Raw genomic sequence first — 12,672 nt, forward strand, 5'->3', positions numbered from 1 at the left:
ATTAGCGTAGTCACTCCAACTTTCTTGTGGTTGCTGTTTGCATGATTTGTCTTTTTCCATCCTTTTACTTTTCATTTATTTGTATCTTTGAATTTAAAGTGATAGCATATAGTTGATTCTTGTTTTTATACAGTCTGATAATTTGTCTTTTGATTGAATTGTTCAATCCTTTCACATTTAATGTTATTGGTATAGTGGAATTTACCTTTACCCTTCTACTTTTTGTTGTCTATATGTCTCTTGTCTATTTTGTTTCTCTGTTCCTACTTTACTGCTTTCTTTTGCATTATCATTAAATGAACATTTTATAATTCAGTATTTTAATTTCTTTAATGATTTTTTTCACGATATTTTTTTGAGTTTTTGTTTTTTTTAGTGACTGCCCAAAGGTTTATCTTGTACATCTTGACATATCAGAATCAGCTTCACATTTATACTAGCTCAATTTTAGTAGTGTATTGAAATGTTACTCTCATACAGCTGTATTCCTTTCCCCTCCTTTTTGCAGTATTATTGTTATACGTATTACATCTATTAATATTACAAATGCAACTGTACATTCTTTTCTTTTTTTTAATTGAAATGTAGTTGATTTAAAATGTGTTAGTTTCAGGTGTACAGCAAAGTGATTTAGTTATACGTGTGTGTGTGTGTGTGTGTGTGTGTGTGTGTGTGTGTATTTATATTCTTTTTTAGATTCTTTTCCATTATAGGTTATTATAAGGTACTGAGTATAGTTCCCTGTGCTATACAATAGGTCCTTATTGCTTATCTATTTTATATATAGTAGTGTGTATATTTTAATCCAAAACTTCTAATTTACCCCTCCCCCTTTCCCCCTTTGGTAACCATAAGTTTATTTTTTATGTCTGTGAGTCCATTTCTGTTTTGTAAATAAGTTCATTTGTATCATTTTTTTTTAGATTCCTTATAAAGCAATATCGTATGATCCTTGTCTTTCTCTGTCTGACTTACTTCACTTAGTATGATAATCTCTAGGTCCATCCATGTTGTTGCTAATGGCATTATTTCATTCTTTTTTATGGCTGAGTAATATTCCATTGTGTATATATTACCATATCTTCTTTATCCGATCATCTGTCAGTGGACACTTAGGTTGCTTCCCCAGCTGTACATTGTTACAGTTATTACTTTACCATCTGTAATCATTTTCTTAACCCAGTACAACTATGCTCCCACTGATCTGCTTTGTTCGTTATTGGCAAATATATTACATTTCTGTACATCACAGGTCCAATACTACATTATGTACATACTATTTTATACAATTGCTTTTTAACTCGGTTATGTGAAGAAAGGAGAAAAATATACATTTACACTGTTTTGTTGGTTTTGAGGGGAGGGGGTTTCTGTTTTTTGGGGTTTTTTTGTAATTACACAATTGGTGTACATATTGGTGTACATATTACACAATTGGTGCTCCTTGTTTTTTGTGTGGATTCAAATTATCATCTAGGGTCACTTGCTTTAGCTTGAAGAGCTTCCTTTAGTATATTTTTGTAAATCAGGTCTGCTGTCGACAAATTCTCTGCTTTTATCTGAGAAACTTTTAATTTCACCTTCATTCTTGAAAGATAGCTTTTCTGGATATAGGATTATTGGTTGATAGTTCTTTTCTTTAAGTCCTTTGAATGTATTATGTCACTGCCTTCTGGCCTCCATCGTTTCTGCCAGAAAGTCAACTGTTAATCTTACTGGGTTTATATCTGGAAGTGTCAAGTTGTTTTTCTCTAAATGCTTTCAAGATTTCTCCTTGTCTTTAACTTTCAGCATTTTTACATACTGTGTCTGTTTAGGGATCTATGGGTGTATCCTACTTGGACTCCTTAGAGCTTCCTGGCTGTGTAGGTTATTGTCTTTCAATAAATTTGAGAAGTCTTCTGCTGTTATTTCTTTTAATATTTTTTCTGCTCTTTTCTCTCTCTCTCTCCCCACTATCCTGGTGCTCCTATTATGCATAATACTAACTTTGGACTTAGTTTGGGTGTAGTTAGTTTGGCTTAGTTTGGGCTTAGTTTGTTCTTCTTTTTTCTGGTTCCTTGAGGTGTAAATTTAGATTGTTTATTTGATATCTTTTCTTTTTCGTAATGTAGGCATTTATTGCTCTAAACTGTCCTCTTAAAACTCCTTTTGCTGCATCCCATAAGTTTTGGTATGTTGTGTTTCCACTTTCAATTGTTTAAAGATATTTTAAAATTTCCCTCTTGATTTTGTCTTTGACCCATTGGTTGTTCAGAATCATGTTATTTAATGTCCACATATTTATGAGTTTTCCAGTTTTCCTTCTGTTATTGATTTCTAGTTTCATACCATTGTGGTTAGAAAAGATGCTTGATCTGATTTCAGTCTTCTTAAGTTTGTCAAGACTTGTTTTATAGCCTAAGATATGATCTATCCTGGAGAATATTCCATGTGCATTTGAGAAGAAAATGTAGTCTCCTGCTTTGAATGGAATGTTCTGTGTATGCCTGTTAGGTCCATTTGGCTTAAATTATAGTTCAAGTCCAATATTTCTTTACTGATTTTTCTTTCTGGATGATCTGACCATTGTTGAAAGTGTGGTATTAAAGTCCCTTATTATTTTTGTGTTGCCGTCTATTTCTCTCTTCAATTATGTTAATATTTGCTTTATATATTTAGGTGCTCTGATGTTGGGAGCATAAATACTTACAATTGTTAGATTCTCTTGATGAATTGACCCCTTGATCGTCATATGATGATCTTCTTTGTCTCTTGTTACAGTATTTGACTTAAAAGCTATTTTGTCTAAGTACAGCTACCCCTGCTGTCTTTTTTTTTTTTTTTTTTTTTTTTGCGGTACGCGGGCCTCTCACTGCTGTGGTCCCTCCTGCTGCGGAGCACAGGCTCCGGACGCGCAGGCTCAGTGGCCATGGCTCATGGGCCCAGCTGCTCCACGGCACGTGGGATCCTCCCGGACCAGGGCATGAACCCGCGTCCCCTGCATCGGCAGGCAGACTCTCAACCACTGCGCCACCAGGGAAGCCCGCCTGCTGTCTTTTGGTTTCCATGTGCATTTACTGTCTTTTACATACCTTCAGTTTCAGTCTATGTGTGTCTTTAAAGCTGAAGTGATTCTGTTGTAGGCAGCATGTAGTTGAGTCTTTTTTTTTTAACTTTTTAAAATTTATTTTTGGCTGCATTGGGTCTTTGTTGCTGCATGCAGGCTTTCTCAAGTTGTGGTGAGCGGGGTCTACTCTTCGTTGTGGTGTGTTGGCTTCTCATAGCAGTGGCTTCTCTTGTCACGTAGCACAGGCTCTAGACACAAGGGCTTCAGTAGTTGTAGCATATGGGCTCAGTAGTTGTGGCTTGCGAGCTCTAGAGCACAGACTCAGTAGTTGTGGCACATGGGCTTAGTTGTTCCGCGGCACATGGAATCTTCCCAGACCAGGGCTCGAACCTGTGTCCCCTGCATTGGCAGGTGGATTCTTAACCACTGCGCCACCAGGGAAGTCCCGAGTGTTGTTTTTTTATCCATTCGGCTACTCTGTGTATTTTGATAGGAGAATTTAGTCCATTTACATTTGAAGTAATTATTAATAGGTAAGGGCTTACTATTGCCATTTTTTTTTTTTTTTTTTTTTTTTTGTGGTACGCGGGCCTCTCACTGTTGTGGCCTCTCCCGTTGCGGAGCACAGCCTCCGGACGCGCAGGCTCAGTGGCCACAGCTCACGGGCCCAGCCGCTCCGCGGCATGTGGGATCCCCCCGGACCGGGGCACGAACCCGTGTCCCCTGCATCGGCAGGCGGACTCTCAACCACTGCGCCACCAGGGAAGCCCTACTATTGCCATTTTGATTGTTGTTTCCTGGGTGTTTTATAGATCCTTTGTTTCTTTCTCTCTTGCTGTCTTCCTTTGTGATTTGATGATTTTCTGTAGTGGTATGCTTTGATTCCTTCCTCATTATCTTTTATGTATCTACTATAGATTTTTGCTGTGTAATTTGTTTTGTTTTGTTTTGCATTTTTGCTTTTTACCATGAGACTGACATAAAACATCTTTTAGTTGTATTTTAAGCTGATAACATCTTAACTTTGATCGCATACAAAACTCTACAGTTATTACTTTCAAATTTCCCCCAGGCAAAGTCTCTGAGCTAGGGCTGTGCTTCTGCAAGTGTATATGTAAATATAAATTTTACTTATCAAATTATGTATTAAATACATGAAAACATCTCTTCTCAACTAGAGTTTTTTAAACCCTATGCAAGACCTAACCAGATCAGAACGTAGCATTGGACCCTACACACCCTATGTATGATTTGAAACTTCTCCATGTGTTTCTGATGCACATCCTGGTTAAGAAGTCTGTGTCAGAGACGCTCACTAAATATTAATCCTGAGGGGGATATGCTTGTAAATCTTTTGTGAAGCAGTTTATCCATGCTTGTCCTAAACTGGCCCTTTTAAAGTATGCATTTTCCTTTTTTTCTTTAAAATAGGCTATTTCCATAACTTGACAAACAAAGGATTATTATACTTGTCTGATTTTTATAATGTCTGTATTACTTTTTTCTCTTGCAGGTGAAAATGAGTTCTTCAGTAAGAAGAAAAGGCAAGCCAGGGAAAGGAGGTGGAAAGGGTTCTTCCAGAGGAGGAAGAGGAGGCAGAAGTCATGCTAGTAAATCTCATGGGGGTGGCAGCGGTGGCGGTGGCATTGGTGGCAATAGAAAGGCCTCAAGTAGAATTTGGGATGATGGCGATGACTTTTGTATCTTCAGTGAATCAAGGCATTCATCCAGGTCATTATACTCTTTGAATATTCAAATGTGAAAACAGTATCAATTCCTGATCTAACAGATGACTAAGACAAAGGGGGAAAATGTCAAGTAATTCTGGCCAAGTTATCTTCCTCTTGTTTTAAAGCCCCTTCTTTGTAACCTTTTCTAAAGGCATGATGGCAAATAACACCTTTTGTTAGGCCAGGGATGGGGGTGGTGCTTTGAAATCTGGAGTTAATTTTAACGTCCACGTGGCACTGTGAATTGAGTATAATATTGTTATTGTAATCAGTATTACTAGGAAAGTAAATATTGGAAATGGTGAAGGTGATGAAAATTATTTTAAGTATTTCTTAGGCATTGTAGTTTGAAGGTCTCCAAATGAGATCTGGCTATACTCCATCTGTCTAGTTGATGAATTATCTATTTTCCAACCAGATCAACCAAATAGGCAGTTAGATTCAAGAGACTATACTGTATAGGATGTTATAGGCCATTATAAGGATTTTGTTTGTTTTTGTTTTTCTTTAAGTTTTAAAAGTCATGTTCATTGAAGTGTAATTTACGTTCAGTAAAACTCAACCTAAAATTTGACAAATGCAATCATCGCCATAAACAGCTCTTCAAAACTCCCACATGCCCTTTGCAACACACTCCTCCCTGATCCTTAGGAATCCATTGATCTGTTTTCTGTCAAAGGGGTCAGATATAAACATTAAAATTATTTATTATAGAAAAAATCGTAAGCACATAAAACCAAGTTTTTAAAAGGATACTTTGGAATATATAATCTTTAGAATAGTTCAAAGAATGGGATTTTAAAATAACCTTTGAAAATTAAAGCACAGTTGAGAAAGTTGTCTTAGGATAGTTATAGAATAGCTAGTCTAGTTATTGTGTCAAGCTTCAGGCTGGGGCTGGTCAGTAGAAAAACTATTTTAAATAATGGAATTGAATTCTACAGACATTCTCAACGGGGCAGACATACGTTCTCACAAGTATTTGGCACCTCAGAAGTTCACCCCTGCTACCACCAGGAAAGGTCAAGGAAAGCAAAAACATCTGTTCTGTATATATCAGTCATCACATGTTCAAATACACCTTACCTACCTGAAGTGCTTCTTTCAAGTGCCACAATTCTGTCTTTCAAGCGCCAGCTGTGAGGTTTGTCAGCGTCTTGAACTGGACTGAGCCAAGTCACGTGCCATGGCCAAAAAGGCCATTATAAGGACTTCGGCTTTGCTTTGAGTAAAATGGGAAGCCATTGAAGGTTTTGAGGCAAGTGTGTGTGACATCAATCACTCTAGCCAAAGTCACTGCTATTCAGTATATCCCTTCATGTGAATTAGAAAATGGTGCCCCTTTGGGCAGTTATAGCTCCAGGATGGATGTCTTGGCAAGCAGAGCATAGACTGGATTTTAGCTTTTGCTGTCCCCTCCTTCCCTAGTTTAGGACCCTTTGCATAGTGTATAGTCTGTGCACCCATATTCAGTGGCCCTGCCTCAGTGTGCTCTGTGGAGAATAGACTACAGGGGGACATGGGTTGGAAGCAGGAAGACCAGTTAGAAGGTACACTCCAAGTGGCAATTTCATAGGCAATTTAATATATAAGTCTGGAGTTCAAGAATAAGATCTAGGCTAGAGAAGTAAGTGTATGAGTCCTCTAGGAATAAATGTGCTTTAAGGCTGTGGGACTGGATGAGATAGGATATAGAGAAGAGGTCTGAACTTTGAGCCCTGGGGCACTCTAGGCTTTAGAACTGAGAGAGATTAGGAAAATGTGACAAAGTAGATTGAGGAGTGGCCAGTGAAGTAGGAGGAAGACTAAGCTTATTTCTGGAAGTCAAGGAATGAAGGTGTTTTCAAGGGAAGTATCCAATCAGATTGGATTGGATACTTAAAGGGAATACGCAAGTTGTATAAAAAATGCTTCTAATAGGTCAAGAAAAATGTGTTCCGGGAGTTCCCTGGTGGTCCAGTGGTGAGGACTTCCACTGCTGTGGCCCCAGGTTCAATCCCTGGTTGGGAACTAAGATGCCACAGGCTGCGTGGCACAGCCAATATAAAGAAAAAAGAAAAATGTGTTCTGACGATTGTCCACTGGATTTGGCAATGTGGATAGCATGGGCAACCTTGACGAGAGCTGTTTGGTTTAGTATACTTAGTGTGGAGAAAACCCTATTGGAGTGTGTTTCAGAGAGAAGAGGAAAGAAAGTGGTGACAAAGACAATGATTTAGATAACCCTTTGAGGGAGTTTTTCCCTAAAGGGCAGGGGAGGGAGGAGAGATAGGATAATAGCTTGAGAGGGATATGCAGTCAAAGGGAAGATTTTTTTTTTAAGATGGTAGATGTTATATAGCATGTCTGTAAGCTGATGGAAATGATCCAAAGGAGAATGAAGAACTGATGATGTGATGATGCAGAGGGAGGGATAAGTGCTGGAATGATTTCCTTGAGGAGGTTAAAGAGATTGTGTGTACAGTATACAGAGAGACTGACTTTAGGATCGAGAATGGTTCATCCTTAGGAACTGGAAGGAAGGCAAAGTATAGGGGTTTACAAATAAGAGGTAGATGAGATAGGAGCATATGGAAGTTCTCCCCCTACCCACCCACCCCCCCCTTTTTTTTTTCTAATCATGAGGAAACAATCAGACAAGTCCAAATAGTGAGAATTCTACAAGACAGCTAGCCTAAGTGCTTCAAAAAAGTCACTGCCAGGAAATAGGTGGGGGAACTATTCTAAATTAAAGGAGTTTGAAAAACAGCTAACTAAATGTCATTTTAAACTAGATACTCATTAAGAAAATCTGTAGAAGACATGATTGAGGCAGTTAGGAACTTTGAATATGGATTATATATTAGATGATATCAATATAAGATATCTTGTGAGTGATAAGAGTACTGTGGTTATATAAAAGTATGTCTCTGTTCTTAGGAAATAACATGCTGAAGTATTTAAGAGTGAATGTGCTGCCTGCAACTTACATTCAGATGGCTCAGCAGAGCATGCATGTACATGTATGAGGGAGCATATATATATGCATCTGTGTGTGGAGAGAGAGAAATAAGAGAAGGGCATAATGTGTGTGTGCATTTAAGTATGGCAGTTGTTAACAATTGGTGAATCTTGGTAAATGGTGTTAATTTCTGTAGATTTAAAATTTTTTGAAACCAAAAGGGGTAATGATGAATTTGGGCTAACGTTTCTTTTCAGAGGTTGCAACTAAGTGGTTAAAAACAAGTCTATTCTATTTTCTCCTTTGGTACCCAGTTTTGCGAGTGTAAGTGTGTGGTTCTTTTCAAAGTCTCAATAATGTGTTGGATTTTCAATGCAGAGAAAGTTTCTGCCATTTCCCTAGATTTGTGAAAATTTATAATGAAACCAGCCAAGTGAAAAAAAGAAATTTAGTGAGTAAAGTTAAACTTTAGAGCTGATTATTGTTTTAAATATTAAAAAGTATCCCTAAAAAAAATCTAACTTCCAAAAATGAAAGATTGGTGAAATAAATTCTAGTACCTCTATATGTATGTGTAACCATTTAAAAGTTAAGTTGTAGGAAAATATTTAATTTGGGAGAAATGACAGTTTTATTTTGATAAGGAAATAAAGCAAATTATAAAAGATTATATGTGCTGTACAATTTTATAAAAAATGTATGTGAAAAAGAATGATGTGATTTAAGATGACTTCTGTTTTCTTCTTGGTTCTCTACTTTTCTACAGTGAACATGTATTATTATGATTTTTGTAATCAGGAAATAATAATTTAGGTAAATATTTCAAAAATAGGGCTAGGGCTTCCCTGGTGGCGCAGTGGTTGAGAGTCCGCCTGCCGATGCAGGGGACACGGGTTCATGCCCCGGTCCGGGAGGATCCCACATGCCACGGAGCGGCTGGGCCCGTGAGCCATGGCCACTGAGCCTGTGCGTCCGGAGCCTGTGCTCCACAACGGGAGAGGCCGCAGCAGTGAGAGGCCCACGTACCGCAAAAAAAAAATAATAATAATAATGCCTAATATTCACAAGATAGGACTCTCTGTTGTTTTCAGATCAAGTACCTCAAATAGAATGAAATATGTACTCTTTGTATGTAGCACATTTCTTTTGAACATCCACTAGTGCAGAGGGAGTCACCATAGCATTACTTTCTCCAGAGGACTCTTGAGTTAGTGAAGCCAGATTTAATGATGAAGCATCGAATCAGGTTTTTCTCCAGCAGTTTCAATATAATGAAATCTGGTAAATACTGTAGAAAATAGAGAATCTCTTCACATTCATTGTCATCTTTTGTAGGGTATTTGACAGTCCAGTCATGTTATATGTATTTGGGGACCCTGAGGAGAGTGTAAAAGTTCTGCTCACGGATAAATGTGTAATTTTGTTCTTGTGTCCTTTGCAGACCTAGTAACAGTAGCGTGAGAAAAGGGGACGCACACCCCAAATGGAAGCCTGAAGCCAAAGCACCCCTTCAGACTCTACATATGACTTCTGAGAATCAAGAAAAAGTGAAAGCTCTTCTCCGAGACCTGCAAGAACAAGATGCAGATGCTGGATCTGAGTAAATTATCTTATTTCAGTAAATTACTATATTGAGGAAGCTGCACTGGCAGTGCGAGGGTTCTGTGTGTCTTTGGAATACTGTATCAGTACTGATCCTGTAGTGGCTGTATAACTAGTTGAAAGTGAGCCAAGAGAAATACAAGAATAATTATTCAGCAACAGTTTTAGAGTGAGTTTGTTTTGCAATATCTGTGAGCAATGGTACAGATCGCCTTTTCATCTTTACTTTTTCTAGGACAGTGCTAATATGGATTCAGTAGTTGCTTTATTGATAACCTTTCAAGTAAAACCTTGTAGTGAACAAGTAGAAGCATTGTTCTAGGAGCAAATATTGAGTTGATCAGATGAAGTCTTATGATTACACTTCTCATGACCATCTGCCTAAGAGAAAGATTGTTTTAGACTTTTGGCTGTTTTGCTTTGTGATTTCAGTTGGAGAGGTTAATCCTTTCCATTTGCCAGAATTAATGAACGGTCAGTCATGAACAGCTCAATTTCCATCCTATCTACAAATTGCATATCTGTCTTAAATTTAGGAAAGGTGGTTATGCAGCAAAGCAAAAAAAAAATAGCGATGGTTTTTATAAATGTGAAGAGAGAGAGGATAGCCAAGGCTTCTGTAGTTAAGAACACAGACTCTGGGTCAGACTACCTTGGTTAAAATCTCTAGTTGCTCTTTACTTTATAACCTTTGGCAGTTACTAATCTTCTCTTAAATTTTAGTTGATCATCTGAAAAAAAAAAAATAGAGATTCCAATCTGGCTGGGTTATTGGGAAGATTTTCAAAGCGATAGTACATATAAAACATTTAACATAGTACCTGGCAGGTAATAAATCTGTTACTTGCCGAGATATAAATTAATAGGTCAATAAAAATAAATCAGTGACTGAATAGTGGTCAGGATTCTCTGTCCTTTGGTTCCTTGAATTAAATTCTTAGACTCTTACTAAATTTTTCTTCGAGGAAAGTAGAAGTTAATATATGAAAATGTTACTTTTGCCAGAAGAGGTGTTTCTGGGGAGGAAGAAGATGATGAGCCTGACTATGATGATGAGCAGTACTGGTCAGCTGGACGAGAAGCTTCCCTTGTTCCCGACTCAGATCCTTTGGAATGTGCTGGTTCAGGCCTGGTGGAGCCTCATCATCCGGAATTTACAGTCTCAACATTTGCAGTGCAAAAACTTTCCAGGTTTGCTTTCATCATTTATGGGAAAATTGAAGGAAACCGAAAGTGTATTATAAACGCACCTACCACTCCTCGAATACTTTCGTGTTGTGTGCGTTCCAGTGGTACCTGATACGCCCAGTATCCTCTCTTTTAGGATAGGGAGATGAAGGAGGCGTTAGTATTATCAGGTACACTTTTTCAAGACACAAACCCTGCCTATGTATAGTTATGCCTTCCCATATACGTATTTAAATGAATTTCTCTTTTGAGGTTTGATATTACTCAGTCGTTTTTGTCGTGCTTCTCACTTGGCAGGTATGGTTTCAACACCGAGCACTGTCAGGTAGCCCTGAGAATTTGCAATGGAGACATGGGGGCATCACTGGAACATCTGCTCACCCAGTGTTTTTCAGAGACATTTGGAGAGAGGATGAAGGTGTCTGAGGCCGTTGCGCGTATAAGCTTGGATGAGTGTGTGGAGCAGCGACAGGAAGAGGCCTTTGCTCTCAAGTCAATCTGTGGAGAAAAATTTATAGAAAGAATTCAGAACAGAGTCTGGACCATTGGATTAGAACTGGGGTATTTGACGAGTAAATTCTGCAAATCCAAGCAAAAGGAAAGTACCAAAAATATACAGGAGACGTCGCTTGAAATCTGTAAATTTTACCTCAAAGGAAGTTGCAAATTTGGATCAAAGTGCAAATTCAAACATGAAGTGTCCCCAAATCAAATTGTTGGAAGAGCAGAAAGAAGTGTAGATGATTCTCATCTAAATGCTGACGAAGATGCATCTTTTTTATATGAACTTGAAATTCGATTTTCTAAAGACCACAAATACCCCTACCAAGCTCCCCTTGTGGCATTTTATTCCACCAATGAGAATCTACCTCTGGCTTGTCGTTTACATATTTCTGAGTTCCTTTATGGCAAGGCCTTGACATTTGCAGAAACTTCAGAACCTGTTGTATATTCTTTGATAACCCTTTTAGAGGAAGAATCAGAAATAACCAAGTTACTAACATATACCCATCACAAGTACAGTGTCCCTCCTGTGAACTTTCTGCCAGTATCCTCTGGGACCAGAATAAATAATCCTGTCTGTCGTAAACCAGTGATTCCAAGTAATTCGTTTCTTTCAAATCAAATTCCAGAAGGTATGTAAGTCATTGATGAGGTGTTGTGGAGGCGGGATTTGGAATGATGGATTACAGCAATCAGAGGCTCTGAGGGCTGGTGTAGGATCTCCCCTGAGCTATGACCTGACTTTACTTGTAAGGCCTAATTCTGTCACTGTGTTCTGGCTCCCTGAATTGAAAGTCTGTAGTGATGTATAAGTTTATTAGCAGTCGAGGGCTGGAAGAACCTTAAACATCCTTCCAGAAAAGTCTGTTTCGTGTAATCCATTTGGTTTCTTGTGATTACTTCTGTTATTGTATATAGGATTACTTTAAAATGAGTTTTTAGAGATACTTCTCTTTCTATACCACCATCCATACCCTCCTGCTTTTAGTATGCTAGACCCCCAAAAGTCATTAGGGGATGTCTCTCTTTATGGGTCCCTAAATCCTCAAATAGAGAAATGTTTGTACGAGCCTCTGGCTTCCTCCAGATCCGAGTGTGCCATGCAGAGTCTTACATCACAAGTAACCCCCCTTTCAGAGTTCACCGTAGGATCGCTCTTATTTTTTGCCACCTCTCTTTCAGAGCAGCAAGTTTTATTATTTCCCAGGAGTTCCTAGGTAAATGTCAACAGGTAGAGAACAGTGAAACTGCACCGACATGCGGATGCCGGACAGCTGGCTAGGTTCCCTCACTGGCCCCTTGACTCGCTCCCAACCTGCCACGAGTTCTAGCACTCAGATGTATTCCTCAAGAAATGACAAACTGTGTGTCGTGAACTTTTTTTTTAAGATAACAGCTTTATTAAGATATAATTTACACACCATAAAATTTACTCTTTTGAAGTGTACAATTCAGTGGTTTTTAGTATATTAACAGAGTTGTGCAGCCATGACCACTGTCTAACTCTGGAACGTTTTCATCACCCCAGAAAGAAACTCTGCACCTGTTAGCAAGTCACTCCTCATTTCTCCCTTCCCCCAACCCCTAACAACCGTGAGTCTATATTCTGTCTCTGTGGATTTGCCTTTTCTGGACATTTCATGGAGATGGAATCATAT

At 38.5% G+C, this 12,672-nt stretch overlaps 1 protein-coding gene across 5 annotated transcripts in view; it reads left to right on the top strand.

Moving 5' to 3' along the window:
- DHX57 (DExH-box helicase 57) overlaps positions 1-12,672 on the top strand; it is a 57,195-nt gene that overhangs the window by 5,791 nt on the left and 38,732 nt on the right. For 2 of the 5 annotated variants that reach the window (XM_060026772.1, XM_060026771.1), the window contains exons 2-5: positions 4,563-4,780; positions 9,162-9,320; positions 10,328-10,513; positions 10,808-11,646. In XM_060026772.1, coding sequence (XP_059882755.1) covers positions 4,569-4,780; positions 9,162-9,320; positions 10,328-10,513; positions 10,808-11,646 — 1,396 coding nt within the window. In that variant the 5' untranslated portion in view covers positions 4,563-4,568. Of the gene's footprint in view, positions 1-4,560; positions 4,781-9,161; positions 9,321-10,327; positions 10,514-10,807; positions 11,647-12,672 lie in introns of those variants that run through there. The other 3 variants (XM_060026775.1, XM_060026773.1, XM_060026776.1) reach the window with 3 other exon arrangements.

The sequence above is a fragment of the Delphinus delphis genome, chromosome 12 (assembly GCF_949987515.2).
Source record: "Delphinus delphis chromosome 12, mDelDel1.2, whole genome shotgun sequence".
NCBI lineage: Eukaryota > Metazoa > Chordata > Mammalia > Artiodactyla > Delphinidae > Delphinus > Delphinus delphis.